At 64.8% G+C, this 21682-nt stretch overlaps 3 protein-coding genes across 3 annotated transcripts; 1 reads left to right on the plus strand and 2 right to left on the minus strand.

Annotated features, from left to right (window-relative positions):
- The first annotated feature begins 799 nt into the window (after nt 1-799).
- Nucleotides 800-7994, plus strand: LOC309887835 (mucosa-associated lymphoid tissue lymphoma translocation protein 1-like). The gene is made up of 17 exons (XM_082779832.1): nt 800-900; nt 1717-1861; nt 2062-2228; nt 2762-2892; nt 2993-3146; nt 3276-3454; nt 3934-4030; nt 4262-4309; nt 4397-4432; nt 4649-4852; nt 5005-5182; nt 5434-5508; nt 5925-6052; nt 6131-6277; nt 6497-6654; nt 6748-6882; nt 6976-7994. The coding sequence occupies exons 2-17, from the start codon at nt 1725-1727 to the stop codon at nt 7246-7248; spliced, it is 2247 nt and encodes a 748-aa protein (XP_082635958.1). The 5' UTR covers nt 800-900; nt 1717-1724; the 3' UTR covers nt 7249-7994.
- Nucleotides 7995-10207: 2213 nt separating this feature from the next.
- Nucleotides 10208-12587, minus strand: RAX2 (retina and anterior neural fold homeobox 2; the record flags this gene model as incomplete). The annotated part of the gene is made up of 2 exons (XM_082780264.1): nt 10208-10651; nt 12345-12587. The coding sequence occupies 2 exons, from the start codon at nt 12585-12587 to the stop codon at nt 10208-10210; spliced, it is 687 nt and encodes a 228-aa protein (XP_082636390.1).
- A 7605-nt stretch (nt 12588-20192) lies between these two features.
- On the minus strand, nt 20193-21523 carry LOC309887851 (complexin-3-like; the record flags this gene model as incomplete). Its single annotated transcript, XM_082779851.1, has 3 exons — nt 20193-20411; nt 20749-20836; nt 21372-21523. The coding sequence occupies 3 exons, from the start codon at nt 21521-21523 to the stop codon at nt 20193-20195; spliced, it is 459 nt and encodes a 152-aa protein (XP_082635977.1).
- Nucleotides 21524-21682: the final 159 nt, after the last annotated feature.

Raw genomic sequence — 21682 nt, forward strand, 5'->3', positions numbered from 1 at the left:
TGGGCCTCCCCTCCTGCCCAGGGTTGGTGGAGGATCGAGGCCCTGAATTCTTGGTGTTTTTGCTGAAGCAGAAGCTCTGTTTATTGTTCACAGAAAGAGCCCAAGCTGCCAAATCCTTCCCGCTCCCTCTGTCAGTCTGCGCTGCAGTGATGGGGAGTACAGGCAGTGCTGGGAGTGCGGTGGCGTGGGGTGGGAGCGACTCCACTGCTGTCACCTTGTCCCCCAGGAGGGAGGTGTCGGGGGGCAGCCAGCACCCCTGGGGATGAGAGGAGGGAGGTCGGGGTCTGGGGGTGCTGGTGGGTGCAGCGAGCAAGTTATGGGGACACCGCAGCCCCTTCTGCAGTGGGAGGGCTCGCAGCACCATCCCCACCCCGTGTTCTTGCCTCCTCCTCTGTCTCAGCATCCCGAGGGAGCGGGGTGGGCTGGGGGGCACAGCGGAGGGGGGCACGTCTGTCCTGCTCAGCCGAGCCCCTTCCCCTTGGGGAAGTCGTAGCTTCCAGCCTGCCCTTCCAGCAGGGTCTGCAGCCACATCTTCCCCAAGCACTGGGGGCTTTGCTGCCCCCTCCCCACGCGTCCTCAGCCTGGCAGAGTCCAGCATCTCCCCGCAGCCCCGGTCCTGCCTGTTTGGCGCCACAGGGGCAGGACGGGCAGTGGGGCCGCTGCCACCCCGGTACGGGGCCGTGCCCAGCTCCCCGCAGCTGTGACGCCCACACTGTGCAGCACAGGAAGCGGTGGAGGAAAGCAGAAGTGCCATGCCGTGGTGCTGGGGGGGGGAGCTTTTGTTTTTAACCTTCATTTCCTCTGCGTGGGGCTTGGTGTGCGCCGAGCTCAGAGCTGACGGCTCCAGGCAGGCTCCTCCGGCAGGAGCTGCCCCGAGGCTGGGGCCAGGCCGTGCCAGAGGTGAGTGCCCTGCGCCTTCCAGGCCCTGTCCTCTCCGTGCCCACCCCGGTGCTTGTCCCCATGTCCCCCGTGGCCCCGTGCAGAGCCGGGCAGATCATGCACAAGGGGCAGGGCGGTTGGTGCTGCGCTCCCTTGGCTGCCAAAGCCCTGTGTCCTCGTGCCTGCTGCCCAATTCCTGCCCCCAGGGCTCGGACTCTGTGCTCCGCTCCCCTTGTCGTCCCCCGGGGCTCCTCGTGGTGGCCCAGCAGGGTTCAGGCCACCTCCAGAGCAACCACCACGGGGTGACAGTGAGGGGGCTGCTCCCCACCCCTGAGGTGCAGACGCCACGCGCTGTCTGTGCGGGAAGGAGCGGGGTGCCCAGGCTGTGCCGTGCCTTGTCCCGGCCCTGCTCAGCCTGCCACGATGGGCCCATCCTCCGTGTCCCCTAAAGGGATGGGAAGGTGGCAGGGGACATCATCCCCCTTTTCCAGTTCCTTGGACCCCATCCTGCCAAGGTCCCGGGGGCTGCCCCACTGCGGCCCTGGCCCCTTGCCCAGCACCAGGGGTGGAGCAGGGTCCCCGTGCCACTGTCACAGCTCTCATCCTCTGGGCTCAGAGGGGGATCTTGGGGCAATCTTGGTTGGTGGCCGGATCCTGCAGACCCTGGCATGGGGCCGGGAGGTGACACAACACCAGCGGGCTGGCACCAGTGCTCTCCATCCCCGTGCCAGTGTTGCTGCACTGGGCCACCAGCCAGCAGCTCCTGAGGGTGCCCAGTGGGGCACGGGCACCGTCACTTTGTCACCCGCTGATGTCCCATCCCCTCCACACCCCCAGGGGACGGGATGGGGGACTGGAGCTTGCCCATCAGCTCGCTGGGCGAGGAGGTGGTGGCCCGGCTCTGCGAGCTCCTGGACAACGCCAGCCGGGGCTGGCGCAAGCTGGCCGAGGTGGCCGGGGCAGAGAAACGCTTCAAGTGCAGGTAGGAGCAGGACTGGACCCTGCAGCAGGCACAGCTGGGCCTCTGTGTCCTGCTGGGTGACCAAACGCAGAGACGGGGCAGGAGATGGGGCAGGGCTGAGCGGGGGGCACCCCCCGCCCCGCTGTGTCCCTGTTTTCCCATGTTGAGCCCCGGCCGTCCCGGGGGAGGCCGTGGTGCTGAGCCCTGCGGGCGCTCCGCAGCGAGGAGGAGCTGGAGGTGTGCTCGCTGAAGGTGCTGGAGCCCCGCGGCAGCCCCACGCAGTGCCTCCTGCAGCTCCTGGCCGAGCGCGACTGCAGCCTCAAGTACCTGCTGGGCTGCCTGGACAGGATGGGGCACACGCAGGCCTGCCAGGTCCTCAGCAGTGCCGGTAGGGACGGCCTGGGGGGCATGGGGAGGGTCACCAGGGGAAGGGTGCTCAGCGGGAGGAAGGTGGGGAGATGAGGGGAAGCTCTTCCTGTGGATGGGATGGGGTGGGATGGGGTGGGATGGGATGGGATGGGATGGATGCAGCAGGGTGGGATGAGGTGGCGTGGGATGGGACGGGGTAGGGAAGGATGGATGGGACCTTGTGTGATGAGGTGGGGCAGGAGGGGCTGGGAGGGGACAGGCTGTGATGGGATGAGGTGTGATGGGTTGGGATGGCATGGGGTGGGCTGTAGTGGAGCAGAGGGGATGGTATGAGGTGCCACAGGGTATGGTGGGACAGGAATGGTGCAGAACGCCAAGTGACAGGACAGGCTGGGGTGGCGTTGAATGGGACGAGGCAGGATGAGGTGGTCGGGGTGGGACGGAGCAGGCTGCAGTGGGACGGGGCACAACGGGACAGGACAGGGCCGGGTGTGACGGGGTGGTGCGGGATGGGGCTCTCAGCCAGCCGGGGTTCTTCTCCCTCTCCCGCAGTCCATGACATGATCCGCATCACGGTGCAGCCGGAGTCACAGGTGGTGGCGGAGGGTGCACGGGTGTCCCTCACCTGCTGGGCCACCGGCCCGCCAGGGCTCACCTACCAGTGGTTCTGCGGGAAGCAGGAGGTGAGTCCCACATCGCCACGTCAAGCTGGTGGCCCAGGTCCCCTCCCTGGCCTAACCCCCACCCTGAACCCCTGTCCAAGCCCCCCACCTCATCCCGTAGGTGCCCGGAGCCACAGCCCCGGAGCTGGTGATCGACACGGCCGCCCCGCCGGGCCCACCCCGGTGGTTCATCTGCCGCGTGAACTGCGGGGCCGCCTTCACCTTCTCCAGGTGGGCCCACGTCCAGGTGGAGAGGAGCAGCAGCCCCAGCTCAGGTGGGCCCCCAGCTCCCTGTGCTGGCACCCGTGAGACGTCACTCACCTGCGGGACCAGGGGGGCTCACACAGGGCGTCACTTGGAGCCCGGGGGGCCCCTGGCAGACCTGCTGCCTGTCCCCTCCCCAGCCAGCGGTTACTGCCCCACCATGGCGGGGCTGCAGATCCTGCGGCAGCCGCAGCCGTGCTGCCTGGCTGAGGGGGACACGCTGCTGCTGGAGTGCAGAGCCATCGGCAACCCGCCGCCGCAGTACCAGTGGTTCAGGAACCGGCGTCCCGTGGAGGGTGCACGGGCACCACAGCTCCAGGTACCGTGGGGCCCCTTGCCTGGTGCAGCATGGCACGGCATGGCATGGAGCAGTGCTGCATGGCACGGCACAGCATGGTGGCACGGTGCAGTGCACAATGGTGCAGCACAGCACAGAGCAGCACGGCACAAAGCAGCACTGTGTGGCACGGTGCAGTGCAGCATGGCATGGCATGGCATGGCACGGCATGGCATGGTGCACTGCAGCCCGGCACAGCATGGCACACTGTGGTGCAGTGCAGAATGGCACGGCACAGCGTGGTGCAGCACTGCATGGCACGGTGCAGTGCTGAGAGGAGCAGCACAATGCAGCACGGCACAGCGTGGTGCGGTGCAGCTTGGCATGGTGCAGAGCAGCACAGCGTGGTGCAGTGCGGTGCAGAATGGCACGGCACAGCGTGGTGCAGCACAGCACGGCGTGGTGCAGCATGGCACAGCGTGGTGTGGTGGCCCTAGCTCCTCTCTCCATCCCGCCGCCAGGTGCAGCTGGTGACGACGGCCGAGCGGGGCAGCTACTCCTGCCGCGTGTTCAACCTCTTCCACGAGGTGTGGAGCCAGGAGGTGGACGTGGAGATCGGTGAGTGGAGGGGGGCAACCTCCATGTCCCCTGTCCCCCACCCCGTGTCCTTGTCCTGGTTCTTCTCACCCCCACAACGTCCTCCCATGGCCTCTCTGCTTCCTCACATTTTGGGGGGCTTCAGCACCGCGCTGTCTGGGCGCTACAAAATGGGGTTCCCTCCAGCCCCATAGCCCCCCTGTGCCCCTGCTCCCTCTCTCCTGACCTCGCCCCCCCTTTGTGCTGCCCCAGGCCCACGGCTCTTCACCTCTGGAGGCTCCTGGCAGGATGGGGACAGAGGTAGGTGCAGGTGGCGTGGCTCTGTCCCCGCTGCTCTGCTCAGGGCACCGCACTCAGGGCCATGCCACCACGCTTTTCTCTTTCCAGCCCCCCCAGAGCCCGGCAGTCCTGACCAGCTGTACGGTAAGAGCCCATCCATGAGGGGTTGGGGACCCTGTGGGGCTGTGACCGTCCCCATTGTCACCCCCAAGGCCTGCTTTGCTTGGGCAGGCTCGATCATGGGTGCACCACCCTGGGGAGAGAGGCAGGGGCTGGTGTGCATGGTGACACCGGGAGCATCGGGAGGGGTGGCAGGGACAGCAGGAGCATCCTGAGCGTGCCCCTCTCCTGTCCCGGCAGCCACGGACAAGGTGGCCCTGCTGATCGGGAACATGCACTACCTGCACCACAAGCACCTGAGGGCACCCATGGTGGACGTGCACGCGCTGAGCTCCCTCCTGCGCCAGCTCGACTTCAAGGTGGTCTCGCTGCTGGACCTGGGCAAGGACGAGATGCAGATGGCTGTCAACGAGTTCCTCCTGCTCCTCGACAAGGGCGTCTACGGTGGGGCAGCTTCGGGGGGCACTGGGGAGGGGCTTGCACTAGTGGGGTTTGGGGGCGGCGGGGTGAGAAGCCTGGGGTGAGGACTGGGGAGGGCCCAGAGGCTTGGGGATGTGCATGGAGGGACGTGACCCGCTGCTGTCCCCTCCCGCCAGGTTTGCTTTACTACGCCGGGCACGGCTACGAAAATTTTGGCAACAGCTTCATGGTGCCCATCGACGCCCCCAGTTCCTACACCTCCGCCCACTGCCTGTGCGTGCAGCGGGTGCTACGGTGCATGCAGCAGCGGCACACCGGCCTCAACATCTTCTTGCTCGACATGTGCCGCAAGAGGTGACCGAGCCCCCCCGGCACAGAGCGGGTCCTGGCACCGGGTGCCTGCCACCCATGGGTGCTGGATCCTAGGGGAGCAGAGCGAGGTGTCCCCCGTGCCCCAGCTGTGGCGTTGTGTGGATGCCCCGGGTGTCACTGCTCCAGTTTAACCCCACTGTGGTCAGGGTCTGGGGTGCCTTGGGTGGATTTGGGGGGCTGCACCCCCCAAGGGTTCTCACGGCGCCCAGCCCTGCCCAACTGCTCTCTTACAGGAACCTCAACGACGACACCATCCCGCAGGTCGGGGCGCTGCAGGTGACAGCCAACATCGTCTTCGGCTACGCCACGTGGGTCCCCTTCCCACCGCCCTGGTGCTGCCCCCGTCTTCCTCGCTCCAGGGCCAGCGGGACACATCCTGCCTGGGCCTGGAGCGGGGCTGGGGCTCAGCCCCGTTTGTGCCACATCTTGCTCCGGGCCGCCGGCTCCTCCTGGTCGATGCTGGAGGTGCTGGGAGTCACAGCCCCCAGTCCCCTACGGGGATGGGGGATGCTCGCAGCCCTGCTCAGCTCCGGGCAGTGCCCGAGGGGGTCAAAGCACTGAGGCTCCTCAGGGATTTGGGCTGAGGATGCTTTAAGCATCCAGGATCTGGCCACAGCGCTGTGGCTGAGCTTCCCCAGGGCTCAGTGGGGGCTGGTTCTTGGAGCAGCCCCCCATGGATGGAGGGGTCCCATGGATGAAGCCCACCCCTGCCCCATCCCCACAGGTGCGCAGATGCCGAAGCCTACGAGCTGAGCCAGGGCGAGCTCTCCAACGGCGTCTTCGTCAGCTTCCTCAAGCGCTGGCTGCTGGATGACGAGAAGATCACAGTGCTGCTGGACAAGGTGGCCGAGGGTGAGTGGCGAGCAGCGGGGACCCCAGGGGACAGGAGCGTCCCCCACCGACCCCCCTGTCCCTCTCATCCCCCCGCAGACATGGGCACCCTGGAGATCACGCGGGGCCGCCAGGCGCTGGAGCTCCGCAGCAACCTCTCGGAGAGGAGAGCGCTGACGGACCCCATCCGCGCCCCGGGCCGGGACGAGACCTCCGCCAGGAACCTGCAGTGGGCCAAGGCCCACGGTGAGCACCGCGGCCACCGCACCCAGTGCTGGCACCTGTGGGGACATGGAGGGGACGGCCCCGAGATGTGGGGCGAGGTGGCAGGCAGCAAATTCAGTGCCCAGCGGGTTTCTCTGGTGCAGCACCACCAGCCCTGAGCTTTGCACCAGGGCTGCCCCGAGGGTCACCGCTGTGGTGGTGACCGAGGAGGTGCCAGCCCCGTGCTCGCTGTCCCGGCAGTGCTCCCGGAGAGCCGCCACCTGCACTTCAGCTGCGGCATCACCGTCCAGCTGGGCTTCGCTGCCGAGTTCTCCAACATCATGATCATCTACACCCGCATCCTGGCCGCCCCCAGGGACATCACCGAGTGCGTGGCCAAGCTCACCGACATCCCCGAGGTGGGGCAGGGCGCTGACGCCCTCGGCAGGGTGGTGATGGGGGGGGTGCCAGTGGGCTGTGGGTTTTTCAAGGTCGCACATCGCCCACGGCAGGAGCTGGACGTGGACCTCAAGTGCACCAACAGGGAGAGCCCCGAGGAGGTGGGCAGCCCCTTGTCACCCTCCTGGAGCCCTGGCTGCCCCTCCTGCTGCCTCTACAGCCGCCTCTGCGGCCTGCAGAAACTGCGGGTAAGGCTCACGCTGCGTGTTAAGGGGTAGGGGGGGGGATGAAGCCACCGTCCCCATGCTGCGGGTGGGTGCCCACGCTGCCGTGCCCCGCAGCAGGAGCTGGCCTTCACCGTGTGCCTGCAGTACCGCTACCGCGGCATGGACGACTTCGTGGAGGAGCGGCGGGCAGTGAGCGTGGGCAAGCCGCTCATCGCCAAGCTCAACCTGCGCCTCGGCCCCGCCGCCGCCTCGCAGCCCCCCTCGCAGAGCTCCCTTAGCCCCCTCTCCAGCTCGCCCCCGGGGAGCTGGGGGGCGGCGGGGGGCTGCTGGGGAAACACCCCCGAGGAGAATCTGAGCCCCAAGGGGCCAGGCTCACACAGCCTGTAGATGGGCACGCGGCCCCCGCTCTACACCTCATGCCCCGTCTGGCCTGGAGGGGACAGAGGGGATGGGGACGGAGCTGGGTGCTGAGGGGCTGAGCCCTGTCCTGCCCTGCACCAGGGATGTGGGGCTCACTGCTTGGCACCTTGGGGGGGGGGCAGCACAGTGCAGGGCACTGCCCCCTGCCCCGGACAGGGACAGCCCCACGGATGGCGCATCGCCACCCCACAGCTGTACAGGGAATGCCAGCCGCAGCCCCATGGCACTGCCAGCCCCACATCGAGGACACGGCCCCATATAGAGGACACGGCCCCAAATCCCCAGCTGTACCACTGCCACCCCCAGAGACAGGACGCTGTCCCTGGCATGGCAGTGCCACCCCTGTCCCCCCCAGGGCTCCCCGTGGCCGTGCCCACTTGGCGTGGCGGTGGCATTGCCCCTTGCTCCATGGGGCGAGGAGGGGATGGAGGCAGGGGGCTCAGTGAGGCGTCGCACTGGGGCAGGGTTGGGCTCGTTCAGGCCTAGGAGAAATAGAGAGAAATAAGCAGATTAGGGGGCAAATCCTGAGGGGAGGATTAGGGGGGAGCAAAGGGCTCCTGCTTGGCTGGGAGGCAGCCCTGGGGCCATGGGAGACCCACCTGGCCCCCCAGTGCTCCCAGTGGGACACTGAGTGCCAGTGCTGGCCAGGCCTTGGAAGATTTCAGGGTATGGATGAAATCTGGGGGGGGGGAAATTGCCATCTGCTTTTTTTTTTTTTTTTCCATAATGTACGAGATGGGGGCACAGGGTGTACGCGTGCTTTGCTCGGCCCCATGTGCCAGCATCTGCAAATGTCTCCTTTGGGTCTCAAATGGGGGAAAACACCAATAAAACAGTGAAAGCAAGATGGCTCAGCACTTCTCATGGCTCTTCGTGTTCAGGAGGCTTTCTTGGCCAGAAACATTGCCCGTTTCTGCACTAATGAGAGCGATGAGGCTCACCACGGTGACACCCAGCACCGCCGGGCACCATGCCTGGCCCCGCACAGCATCGCCACCAGCCACGTGCAAATTAGCTCATTTACATAATTTGTATAACGCCCAGCGCCTCGACAGCACGGAGGAGACGCGTCCTCACCCAGGCACACCGAGGCCGGCCTCGCCCCGATGCGCCCACGCTTTCGGGTGGCGGTGGGGGCCCCCCTGACCCAATTAGTCTCGGATTGGGGAGGCAGCCCCCTTCCGAGCCCCCTCCCCGCGCCAGCCAGCTTTTGTTGGTGCTCGTAGGGCCGAGGGGAGCCCGGCTGTCCCGGCGGGGCCGGCGCCAGCCTCTGCCATTATGTCATGCGAAAACCGCAGCCCCCATTCAGCGCGACCCGTCCCCCAGATCAAACCCCATTACTTCCGCGGCCGTTGCTTCATTATCTCCCGGGCCCAGTATGCCTCTGCCTGCGGCCGGTTAATCTAAGCCCGGTCCCATTAGCTGGGCTGGGGAAGCCGGGGGAGCATCGATTATGCGTTTAATGGGTTGTTAAAGGTTTAATTATCACTAACGAAGCAGACGAGCAGCAGCAGCCGGGGGACGGGGACAAGGAGCCGGGTCCCCTCGGGGTCAGCGCCTTGCCTGGCCCAGTGTCACCGCCGCTGCTCTCACCTGACCCCAGTGCCACCAGGGCTGTGGGGATGTCAGCGCTGTCCCTGGGGCTCCCGAGGGGCTGGGGCCGGGCTGGGGGCCAGGGGTGCTGGTGCTGAGCAGGGTCAGCTCCCTTCTGGGCCTTGCAGGCAAGGTGGGGACATGGTGTGGTGGTAGTTGTTGGTTCTGTAGCAAGAAATATTTCTGGGGAAACGTCCCCTCTTGGTCTTGCTTTCCCAGGAGCATCCCCTCTGCCTCCATGGGTGACAGCACGCCCGTTTGCCTGGACCAGCCCCTGCCTGTCCCAGCCATGAGCCTCCTAAAGCCATCCTGAGCTGCCCGGTGACGGTGACACCGGCCACGCACCCTCCCCAGTGCCACTGCAGGGCCCGGCTGGGGACACGGCACATGGCCACCCTCCTGTCCCTGCTCCCACCTGGCACCGTGGCCCCCCCAGGGACCTCACAGGGACAGTGCAGCCCCACTGCCCCCCTCCCGGCGGGCCCCAGTGGGGGCCGTGGGGCCGCCCCCTCCCCGGCAATTACGGCAGCTTTGTGCCTCCACCGCCGGCCCCACTGGAGAGCAATTAGGGCGGCGCAGCGTGGAGTGACGGCGGAGCAGATTCCCCCTGACAAGCAGCCGGGACGCGGAGCCAGGCGGCGGGGCCGGATCCGGTCAGCCGGTGGGGACCGAGCCCTGCGTGCGCTGGCTGGGTGCAGGATGGAGGATTTTCCCTGCAGATGCCAAGTGTGGGCGAGGGAAAAGCCGATTTCCCTGGAAAGCTCCTTCCCGCATCCCGGCTGGAGGCAGTGCCCGACTGGAGCACGACGCACCCGTTCAGCTCATCTCTTTACTGGCCATACACCCGTCTCTCAGCGCGCAACCAGCGTTGTGCCCCGACGCAGCTAACCCCCCCCAACCCCCCCCGACATTCCCTACGAAACTAGAGCCTTTCTGTTCATTTGTGTTCAAATCTGCAGCATAAAAAAAAAAAAACAACCAACAAACAAACCCAACATTAACGATAAAGGGCAGGGCTGCAGAGCCCCAGGATGGGGTCTTCTGTGCACGGCTGCACGAGGGAGGCTGAGCGGGACGTGGGTGGCTGCTGGGGTGCTCCCCACGTTGGGGGGGGGTCCCGCCAGCACCCTGCCTCGCTGCCCTGTGCCCACGGTTGCTGGCGCAGGGGGGGTGCAGCCACAGCCCAGCATCTCTGCCCCGTCCCTGGCCCGTGCTGGCTTTGGTCCTGCTGAGCACCCCGCCGTCACCCCCGGGTGTCACACGGCCTGGGGACGGGAGCCTTGGGTGGGTGAGGGGGGCAGTGGAGGGGCCGGGGAGGCGGGGGGAGCGTTCATCAAATGGGCTGCCAGGTTTTGTCAATGGTCTGAATGTGCTCCTTGGCTTTCATGCGGAGCGAGGCGATGCTGGAGCTCCTCTGGTCGACGTCCTCCAGCGGGTACTTGTCCACAAAGGGGGGGCCGCACTGGTAGGGCGCGGGGGCCATGGGCTGCATGCCTTGCGCCATCCCCGGGGGGGTGTTGAGGAAGGAGTGCCCGCCGTAGGGGGGCTGCAGGGCCTGGGGGGCCCCCATGAAGCCGGGGATGCTGTGCACCGGGGTGGCGCTGGAGATGGGCGACGTCAGCCACGGGTCGAGCGGGAGGGAGTTGCTCATGGGCCCCACGTTGGCTGTCATGGGCGGCCGGTTGAAGGACAGCATGGGGGTGTCGTGGAGCTTCATGGAGCTGGCCTCCATCTTCTCCTGACGCCTCCACTTGGCTCGCCGGTTCTGGAACCAGACCTGCCAGGGGACAGTGAGAGTGACCCCGGGGTGCATGCCCCATGCCCGGCCTGGCCCTTGCAGCGTGCCCCACGGGGAGTGCCCCACGTGCTGTGTCCCTTGTAGGGTGCCCAAAATGCTGTGGCCACGTGTGGGATGCCCCATGTGGCATGTCCCATACAAGGTGCCCCATGTGGCATGTCTCATATAGGGTACCCATGTGGCATGCCTTATTTAAGGTGCCCCGTGTCCCACGTCCCATGTCAGGTGCCCCATGTGGCACACCCCATGCAAGGTTCCCCCCATGCTGTGTCCCGTGTAGGGTGCCCCGTGTGCTCCGTCCCGTGCGAGGTGCCCCCCGTGCTGTGCCCCGTGCGGGGTGCCCCATGCAGGGTGCCCCGTTGTGCTGTATCCCACGCGGGGTGCCCCATGCAGGGTGCCCCACACAGGGTGCTCCAGGTGGGACGCCCCCCCGTGCCGTGTCCCATGCGGGGTGTCCCCAGCAGGGTGCCCTCGTGCTGTGTCCCCCGTGGCTCCAGCAGTCCCTGTCACACCACGCACCTCTGCTAAACCTCTCCTGCAAACCCCAGGAACCGAACCCATCTCTGGCGTGGGACGGGAGCGGTGGCCCCGTGCAGCCCCTGCTCTTGCTGTGCCGTGGGGGTGCTCCCATTGGCCCTGCAGCACCGCACAGTGCCGGTACAACGCTGTGTGGTGTTCAAAAGCCACTCGGTAAAAGCTTTTAGAAGCTGAATTGCACTAAAACCCATCCGGACCTGGGAGGAGCTTCTGCTTAGAGCACTGGTCCCCACTTCCCAAGTCCCGAGCAGCATGGGACACAGCCCATCCTGCCTCATAGTGCAAAGAGGCAGCAGGTGTCAGCCCCTGGGCTGAGAAGGGGACAGCTCCTACTGGGATCTACTGGTGCAAAATGGTCGCTGCTCAGGCAGCTCAGCACAGGCGTCCCCATGGTGTGGAGCTCCAAGGAAAAGGCCACATTGTCTTGGATTTGCTTGATGTGCAAAAAGGAATGGAGTCGAGGCCTGGAAAACTCAGTTCACGTGTCAGTGGATTGCTCTTCTGGCCATCTCACAGTTTTTCTGTCACTTCTGATCGTTTTGGTTTCCTCTGCCCTTTCTCGGGCTTTCAGGCCCGGAGGCAGGAGGCAGGGCACCCTCACTGCCCGCGCTCGCAGCAGGGGCTGCTCCAGGCTGAGCCCCCCTCCAGGGCAGGGTTTTGTGCTGCAGCCTGGGAAGCCAGAACTTCCCATGCCCCATGCTCTGAAAAGCCTAAAACCCCCAAATCAATGAGAATTTTGAGCTTTCCCTGGCTCTGAGGAGCTGCAAGTGGTCACAAGCTGCTGAGGGTTTTCTCCTTGCCCATGGGACCAGCTGAACCCACACAAGCATCCCTCACCTCCCTGTGCAGTGGGGGAAAATCTCCAAAACCCATCTCCCCGGCCCCAAACTGAGCGTGGGGACACACTATTTGAACTGGGGAGCCCCTGGGGAGCAGGACGCAGCCAAAACCCCCAGCCCCAAGACCTGACACTTGGAGCAACGCAGGACAAGTGGCACGGCCCCGTGCGCCCACCCCACGGCTGTGCCACGGCCCCTGTCTTGAGCAACGGGGAAACTGAGGCACGGAGCTGGGCACCGAGCAAAGCCCTCCAGCACCCAGGGGACACGTCGGGGCCAGCAGGTGCTTTCCCTACCTGCACGCGGACCTCCGGCAGGTTGACCTTCATGGCCAGCTCCTCGCGGCTGTAGACGTCGGGGTAGTGGGACTTCTCGAAGGCGCGCTCCAGCTCGTGCAGCTGGTAGGTGGTGAAGGTGGTGCGGTTCCGCCGGTGCTTCTTCTTGGGCTGCTCCTCCTCGGCGGCAGCCGGAGGGGTCCCCTCACCGTCCCCCGGCTTCCGCAGCTCGCCCAGGTCCCCTTCGCACTTATTCAGGAACATCTTGGCGCCTGCGAGGGGACGGAGGGGTTGGGGAGGGTGGGGACATCGCAACCCCCCTTCCATGCACCCCGGCTGGGACAGAGGGACAAGCGGATGGACAGAAGGATGGGCCAGCCCCGTGATACCTGCGTGGGGATTTTATGGAGCCGCCAGCTCTGAAAACCAATGCAACCCCCTCCCTGCCTGGCCTGGAGGTGACCAGAGCTGGCCAGGTCCCCCTGCCAGCCCCGCTCCTCTACTCTGTCTCTCGAGACCAGCCCCACATCACTGCAGGAACCCGTTCTAGACCCCAAAACAGTGCAAGAGCGGCCCAGCACCGTCCCCCAGCTAATAGCCTTTTTTTCTGCATGTTTATAAGCGTTTTCAACCCTTACAATATCGCATCTTTAAGCTTTTTATCCAGCTTCTGAAATCTTCCTGTGGTATTCACCAGGGATTAAGGGCCCCTTTCCACCGTGGGGATGTGGTCAGACATGGGAATCAGGCAAAAAGCCATAATCCTGGGGTGTTTCTGTGAGAGGAAGGTGTTCAGCCCTGCATCACCCCAAAAATTCAGCAAATACCCAAGCGGGCACAGGGAGGGAGGGGGAAAATCAATTAATTCCCTAAGGGAATAACTGGGCTCCTGGGTGGGCAGCTGGTGGAAGGAGCTGGGGGCTGCTGGCACTATGCACACGCAGGGGGTCTGCGTGCACCGTGCATGGTTTGTGTATGTGTGTGTGCGTGTGTGTGTGTGTGTGTGTGTGTGTGTGTGTGTGTGTGTGTGCAGCCTGCAGCGAGGCTGCAGTGTGCAGTGCATCGGCAGCACGCACTGCAGGCAGGTGTAGATGCTGGGGGTGTGTGTGCAGGGTGTGTGTGCATGTGTGTGTGGGGGTTGTGCTGCACACACACTGCATGCAGAGTGCACCGCATGTGCCCAGTGTGCAGTGTCCACGTGCCACGGGTGCAGCGTGCAAAGGCTGCACGTGCAGTGCACAGCTCACAGGGTGTGCAAGGAGCGCAGTGCATGCACGTGTGGGCACAGCATGAACCAGTGCACAGTGTGTGCATGCAGCGTATGCAGTGTCTGTGCGCAGTGCTTGCAGTGCCTTTGTGCTCAGTGCACACAGTGCATGCAGTGAGCACACACAGAGCATGCAGCACGTGCTGTGCAGTGTACGCCGTGCACACAGGTGTGCAGCAAGTGCAGTGTCAGTGTGTGCAGCATGTGCAGCATATCCAACGTGTACTGTGCATGCCCAGGGTCTGTGTGCGCTGCCCAGTGCACACCATGCTCAGAGCACACACCGTGCACGTGTAGCATTCACACTGCACAATGTGGGCAGTGCCCCTCTATGCAGTGTGTGTAACACGTGCAGCGTGCTCACAGGGGCTGCGTGCACTGCCCAAGGCATTTGCAGCATGCTCAGAGCATGCAGCGTGTGTGTGCAATGTGTGCACTGTGTGCAGCACCTGTGTCCACAGCACATATAAGGCATGCAGTGCATGCACAGGGGCTGTGTGTGCAGTGTTTGCAGTGCATGGCATTGCCAGTGTGTTGCATGTGCAGTGCATGCAGTAAACGCACAGGGTCTGCATGCAGCACATGCCACATGGGGTGAGACCCCACGGCCCCACGCAGAGTGCCCCATCACCCCGAGGTCTCTGGCTGGGTCTGGGTCTGGCCAGACTGCCCCAGGCAGCACTGCCTTCATGGGACCCAGGCCACTGGGTGCTGCAGCTCTGGGGTGCTCTGCTAGGTGCTGGGATGAGCGGGGCCCCAATGTCACCGTGCAAGGGTTGTGGAGTGTCCTGGGGCTGGGGACACAGGGAGGGGACAGGACCCCCGTCGCCATCCCGCTCATGCTCACCCGCTTCTCATTTGCGCAGCTCCGCACCTGCAAGGAGAGGGGAGAGGGGTGAGCACCTGCAGCCCCCCCAGGACCCCACAGAGAGGTGCAGGGTTAGGGTGAGCTGGGCAATGGGGGCTGGGGACAACTGAGATGGGGCCACGGGGGACACAGCGATGAGCTGCATGGTGGCAGCGAAGGGCCGAGGCTGGAGGCAGCCCCAAACACCCTCTAACCCCACCCAAAAGCAAAGGAGGCCACGGAGGAAAACAAAACAAAACAAAACAAAAAAACAGGAAGAAGAGGAAAACAAATCCTTGGAGTAGGAGTGGGAATCAAGGGCGATAAGAGAAGAACGGAAAAAACAACAGAGCCAAACAAAAGCAGAAGTGACAAACATGGGAATTACAGAAAATCACAACCCACTGAGGGGGATGGCAGCACTGCAGCCTGTGGGTGCCCCGTGGCTGCCCCCGCCCCGCCTCATCCTTGTTGGCATCACACCACGGCCCCCCAGCACCGCTCCCCGGCTGTGTCACCCTGACGGGTGCCCGATGTCCCTGCTGAAAGAGCAGGCGGCTCCCCCCCCGGCCCTGTCCATGTGCCCCCATGGCCAAGCCAGAAGTCCCGGGTGTCGCTGCTGGCCCCAAAACCCAGCAGCTAAAGGGGACCCCGCAGCCCCCGTCCCCCAGGTGCACACCCAGCTGGGCGGCAGGGCGGCTCGCCCAGGATTTTGGGGACCACAGGGCTTCCCGCAGCCGTGGTCCCGGCGGCAGCAGTTTGGGGGTTTTCAGCTGTAAAAAATTGCACTGGGCAGTGCCAAGGCGGTGTTTCTCTGCTTTCTGCCTGCACCCGCCATGGCCTCAAGCCGGAGCGGAGCTGTCTGCTCCTCATCACAGACACCAGAACAGCAAACAGCAACAGCGACAAGCCCCGAACCGGGCAGTAATGAGCCCAAACTGGGCAAAACCCAGCTCTCCCACTGCCAGAAAGACTCGGCGAGATGAATAAAGCACCAGACCTCTCCGTTCAGGCAGTGCCATGGGCCGTGGGTGCTGCAGCCTGCCTGAGGCTGCCCCGCTTTGCCCCGGCTCCCGTTCCCCTTCCGAGCCCCTTTGGGTGCCGGTGGGCACCGGGGTCGGGGCCGGACCCTGAGGGCAGCCGGCACAGCGCGGGCCGGCAGCGCGGAGCCCACCAGGAGCGGTGGCACTCGGTGCCCTGACACCAAAGAGCAACCAGGGGTGCAAGGAGACGGTTTTGGGGCACCCAGCGCCCACCCCCACACCCCCGGGGCAGGGCCCAGGATCCGGCCCTGGCCGCAGGCGCACCCCAGAGCCGGCCCGTTCCTCTTTGGAGCATCTTCCCCCGGCGCTTTCTCCCGAATTCGAATAAAATGGTGTTACCTGCTGGGCCCAACTTGGCTTTTCCAGGAGTATTTAACTTTGTCAGCCCCTCCTGGGAACCAAACAAGCGGCTCAACCTCACCAATCTTGCAGCTTGGCAGCCAAAGTTGCCTCTAGTCTTCTTATTTGTCACAGAACCGCCGTGCTAAGGCTCGGGAGAATCTTTATTTAGTGTTGCAGATGTCACCAAGGCCCCGCAGATTGGAAATGAGTCCAAAGGATTAAGACGAGGTTATTAATTGGAGGCCTTCCCCTCTAAGAATGATTGACAGTTACTTTCTGGACAAGTAATTGCTCTAAATGTCCCCCCAGCGCCCGGCGGGCCGGGGGGGCCGCGGGCGCACAAAGCCCCGCGCTGCCTTCCCCGCTCGGATTGTCTCCCCACAAAGGCGTCCTGCTGGAGTTTTCCTTGTAATCCCCTCATTATGGGAGAGGAAAAAGAATTAGAAACACGGGGCGAGGAGAAGAAAGGCAGAGGATGGGGGGGGAGGAGGGAGAGAAACAATTTCCTTTGGCTCTGCCAGCACCGCAGCCCAGGGATGGGCCTGGGGGCTGCAGCCCGCACCCGGCCCTGCTGTGGTGGGGACACTCCGGTGGCCATGTCCCCTCAAGAGGGAACGGAGACACGGGGGAGGCCCTGGGGGCCATGTGTGTGGCCCCCATGGGTTCCTTGAGATGCTGCATGCTTGGGTCCTGGGTGGGGACGGGCGATGGGGACCAGGCATGGGGACAGGTGTGACATCCAGCCATGGCACTGGGAGTGGGGAGAGATGTATGGGGACCAGCACCGGGGGGCGAGCACCATGGGCAGCCACGGGGAGTGGGCGTGGGGGACCAGGGGGAGGCCAGGTGTGGGGACCAGCTACGGGGACCACCATGAACATCAACACAGCCATGGGGACCAGCCATGGGGCCAGCTATGGGCACCAGCAGTGGGACTGTCCATGAATGTCACACCAGCTATGGGACCATCCATGGGTGTCACATCAGCCATGAGGACCAGCTATGGGCACCAGCTATGGGACCATCCATGGATGGCACATCAGCCATGGGGACCAAGCACAGGGACAAGCCATAGACGTGGGGCAGTGCACAGGGACTGGCTGTGGGGACCAGGCACGGGGACAGGGCATGGGGACCCACTCTGGGGCTATCCGTGGGGTTGGCCATGGGCTGGGGGGGGGGGGGAGGGCAGAAACACCATCTCTCAGTGTCCCCCTGTGTCCCCTGGGGATGCCAATCAGGCTGTGAGACCCCAGTTGAGGTTCCCCGTCAGGCTGTGAGCATTGTGACCAGGTCCCCTCCCTGCCACCCAGGTCCTCGGGGTGCTCAGTGCTGCCTGAGGTCAGCCCCTTCCCCATGCTGTCCACCCAGCCTCTGCAGGGTTTTGCCCTTCTTGTCCTCCACACACTTTTACTTTCTCCCGACAGCCTCTTCCTTCCAGCTGCGAGCACTGCAGCTCTCGGCCGCCGTCTCGGCTTCCTCCCACTCCCTTCCTCTCCTCAGCCCAGTTCCCCTTTCGGATGCCAAATGTAACCACAAGGTTTTCAGTCAGCCCTGGTGCTGGTCCTGCATGCCCCCCCTGTGCCAGCCCATGGAGCTGCCCCCGGTGGGACACTGCCACCACCATTGCGTCCGGGTTTGGACCCTAAAGCCATCTCTGTGCCACTTCCCTTCACCCTCCTGCCCTGTCTGACAGCATATGGGGACAGCGTGACACTCTTGTTGGGGCAGCGTGCTACCAGCGTGGGGACAGCGTGCCACCACCACAGGGACAGGCTGACAGCACCACGGGGACAGCGTGGCACTGCACTGGGGACATGTGGCCCCCTGGGGACAGGGTGACACTGCCGCACCGGGTGGTGCCACGAGGACCCCTCTGCTGCCTGCTCCTGCGTGGGGGGTTCCAGCTCCAGGAGCGCCCCTGAGTGCTGCTGGAGGGTGGTGGGGACGTCCCCAGGTCAAGGGGACATGGGTGCAAAGGGGCCCCTCTAGCCCCTTGTGCCAGTGTGCCCTCGCGTGGGCCACCATGGTGGCAGCGAAAGGACCCCAGTCCCCTGCTTTGGTCGCCCACGGTGGCTTCCTGACACAGACATGGGGACATGACATGCGGAGCTGTCCCAGGAGCACCCCACCAGGGTGACCTGCATGTGCGGACCCGCATGGAGCTTCTCAGAGATACCCAACGCTCCGAAAGCCCCAAAGGGACCCAAAGTGCGCCAAGCCCCCTGAGCCCCCTGTGCCCGAAGGTGCCCCACCAGGACCACCCGTGGGCTGGTTGGAGGCGCGGGCACAGCCGCCCCAGCTGCCCGGATTTGGATTTACCCACCAGGGCCGTGTGCGCGGAGCCGGCCCCGCTAAACCGCCTTAAGGTGTTGGCTCACACGGGCGGGGGAGGCCAGCAGGCTGATTTGACAAATGATTATAATTGCCTTTTAGGAGCAGATAGCAAATTGATTTGCTTCCTCGTCCAAGGCCCGTAATCGCTTCATCACTTTAAAATATTAATGCTATACTTCTTTGCTAGTTTCCCAATTACCCTAATTGAAGGCAAATTGGTTAAGAAGGTGCAATGCAGAGTATCAGGGGGTTTAGTTCACTCAAATGACAGTTTTAAACCTCCCTAATCCTATTAGCGGGCAAAGCTGCTAACGCTTAGAGACGCTGCGTCAGCTTACCGGGGCGGTGGGGCCGGGGCGGGGGTCGGGGCCGGGGGCCGCCGGCCGCACGTGACCAGCTCTGCCGGGGATTTGTCACTTTTTTAGTTCATTAAGAGGCCTGGGGCGGGCGGGTGGGCGGCAGGGGTGACCCAAAAGGGTGCCGAGGCACAGGTGGCGGTGTGGGGACAGCGGGGGGGCAGGACGATTAGCTGGGGAGACCTGGCAGAGGGTCCTGACCTGGATCCCAGCCGGCACTGGGAGCTCTGTGCAGCCCCGCTGGGAGCACTGGGAGCTGGGCTGGGGATGGGGCCAGGCTGCCTGGGGACCTTGGTGCCGCCGTCCCAGAGGGAGCAGGGACATGGGGTGGGAACCTGAGCTGGCTGGGGGCTGCTGGGGAGACATGGCCCCGTCCCAATCAACACAAGTTGATTTTTATGCCTGAATGGGAGACGCTGCGAATCCTGCAGAGTAGCTGGATGGTGGGGACAACAGGGACAGGAGGGGTGGCGGGGACAGTAGTGACAACAGGATGGTGGGGACAGCAGGGACGGCAGTGCCACGGCCATGCCTGGATGCTCCAGCAGACACCAGCCCCTCGCACCAGGACCCGAGGGGCCAAGCACCACGCGCCCGGGGACCCCCCACGCCACTGGGGCAGCCGAGACCTGCGGCACTCGCAGCCACCGGGCTCCGCGCCGCGCCGCCCACCCCACCGACACCGGATTCAGCCCCACCACTGTGGGCAGCCTGCGGCAGCGCTGTCCCCGTGGGCCTTTCCGGAGCAGATGGCCCCAGCGTGGGGAGGACGGAGGCAGCTCAGCGCGTCCTTTCTTTCATGCACACACAGCGTGACTCCCGGGCTGGCTCCGGCAGGGCGGTGGCGTTCGGGGCCAGTGCTGCTGGTGGTACATTTTGCAAGGGTTCAGCTAGCTTAGTCCTCGGGGACAGGCGATTCAGGCAGATTAGACCTCACTAAAATAGGCAGGTATTAGTGATCTCAGCAGCCTGCAGCCTTCCGGCGCGGGTGCCCGCGTGGCGGCGTTTAAGCCCACGCTGCTGCTGAGCCCGGCAGTGGGGAGCCCCTGGGGTGGGCAGGAGGCAGCAGGGACCCTGTCCCCGGGGATGCCCTGGTGGGGACACCGGGTCCTGCTGGTTCCTGCTGGGGGCAGCTGTGCCTGGGGGCTGCTGCAGGAGCTGGGGACAGATCCTGCAGGTTGGGGTTGTGGAGACCAAGGGTAATGATGTGCTGGGCATGGGGCTGTGTCCGGCATGGGGACACAGTGGGCTGAAGGGGTGTCCCTGCCCTGCCCACCCTTGGGGTAGCCCTGGGGATGGTGGCACTGTGCAGGTGGGGGTCACACAGACAGCATTGTATGGCACAAGCATCAGACCGGTCCTGCAAAATACCACTTTTATTGATCCAAACAGTGTGGGCAACCCCAGGGCTGGTGAAAGATGTGGCAGGAGCATTGGGGACCACTGCCTGCCCCGGCTGGGGGGTGGCACCTGGGACACTGGAGCTTGGCCAGTGTGGCAGGAGGGGACCCAGGTGTCCCTGCCCAGTGCCCCAAAAAGCCCCAGGGAATGATTTGGGGGAGGAAAACCCCAAATGCAGGCAGCACAGTGGGGCACATGGCATGCAGCACCGGGCACCCGCAATGCCCACATCCCGCCCGCTCCCTGGGGCTGAGCCCAATTCTGTCAGTGCCGGCGCTACATCAGGGAGCATTTCTCCTTCACCTCATCCACGGTGCCCAGCGCCCGGCCCCGCAGCGCCGGCAGATCGATCTCCCGCAGCTTGGTCAGGAAGGCGAAGGCCCCTTCCTCTTCCTCCTCCTCCTCCTCCTCCTCGCTGCGCACCATGGCGGCCAGCTCCTGCGGCAGCTCCACCGCGCCGCCCGCCACGTGCAGCTGGGCATCGTCCCGCTCGTCCTGCACACGGGTGGGAGAGGTTGTGGCCAAGGATGGACCGGGTGCCACCGGCCTCGGGGGGGGACAGGGAGGAGCAGGGTCCCTTTGGGATACCCAGGAGTGGGGATGCTGGGGGACACTGGGGGTGCTGGGGCTGCCCAGTCCCACACTGGGACTCCTGGGCACACACGTGTGCGGGCGGACGGGTGGATGGATGGAGACAGCAGCTGTTTGCTGCCCTCTTCAGGAATCATCTCCCATCCCAGGGGACCAGGGTGGTGGGGGAGGACAGCAGCCACCCAGCCCAGGGCTATCGGGGAGGGTAGCGGGGCTCAGGGCACCCCGTGTGTGTCCCTACCTGGGCCAGGTGGTACTTGTCCCGCAGGTGCATGCGCACGGCCGCCCGTTCTGCCTTCTTGTGTGCGAAGGCCTTGTCCCGCTCGATCCTGCATGGTGGGTGCCACGCTGTCAGCCCTGCCCCAGCCAAACTCCCCCCATCACCCTGCACCCTGGCCCTGCGGCATCGCTGCACCCGTCCAAAGGCACAAAGGTCCACGTGAGGCAGACATTGAGGGCCACATCCTGCCCCTCCAGCCCGTTGGTGACACTTGTGGCAGGGACTTGCTGCCCCTGTGACCTCTCGCTTCCTTGATGCTGTCCCGATTGAGGCCCCTAAACCACCCAGATCTGGGGAGGGGGTCCGTGCTGTGCCCATTGTCCTGTGGCTCCATGGGTGCTGGGGTGAGGGTGGCACCAGGCACCTACCCCTGGTCACCTGCAGTGTGCCGAGCCCCTGTGCCAGCACCCATGGGGACTTCCTGCACCATTGGGACCTCTCGTACTGCAGGGATCGCTGAGCACCCACTCTGCTCCCATCCCCTGCCTCCCTGTTCCTATCCCATCCAGGCAGGGGACAACCCGTGGTGGGTGACACCCTGGTCCCAGCGCGTGGGGGACCCCACAGCCCCAGCAAAGCCTTACTTCTCCTCCAGCAGCTGCCGCTGGTACTCCTCAAACTCCTCGCGGGACATGCCATTGGGCAGAGTGGCCGCTTTGGTGTCCTTGGGGGGTGCCTGGGGCTCCTCCTCGCCCCCCCGCAGGTTCTTCAGGGCTGTTGTGAAGAAGGAGGCCATGGGTGGGAGGCTGCGGTGCCCCGTGCCCCGTGGTGCCCAGCCGGGTCCTGCCCGGGGCCGGTGTCTGCAAGGTCAGCAGGACCCAGGGGCGCTGCGGATCAGGGCTGGATTAAGGCATTAGGAGGGGAAGGCACAGCCACCGGGGTGGGAAGACCTTCT

The sequence above is a fragment of the Aythya marila genome (genome assembly GCF_965140915.1).
Source record: "Aythya marila genome assembly, chromosome: 27".
NCBI classification, from domain to species: Eukaryota; Metazoa; Chordata; class Aves; order Anseriformes; family Anatidae; genus Aythya; species Aythya marila.

Excerpts from the sequence above, each read along its gene's own strand:
- LOC309887835 (XM_082779832.1), top strand. The coding sequence starts at position 1,725 with ATGGGGGACTGGAGCTTGCCCATCAGCTCGCTGGGCGAGGAGGTGGTG. Across the intron at positions 4,853-5,004 it reads CCTCGACAAGGGCGTCTACG|GTTTGCTTTACTACGCCGGG; the intron begins GTGGGGCAGCTT and ends CCCTCCCGCCAG. Across the intron at positions 5,183-5,433 it reads CTCGACATGTGCCGCAAGAG|GAACCTCAACGACGACACCA; the intron begins GTGACCGAGCCC and ends GCTCTCTTACAG.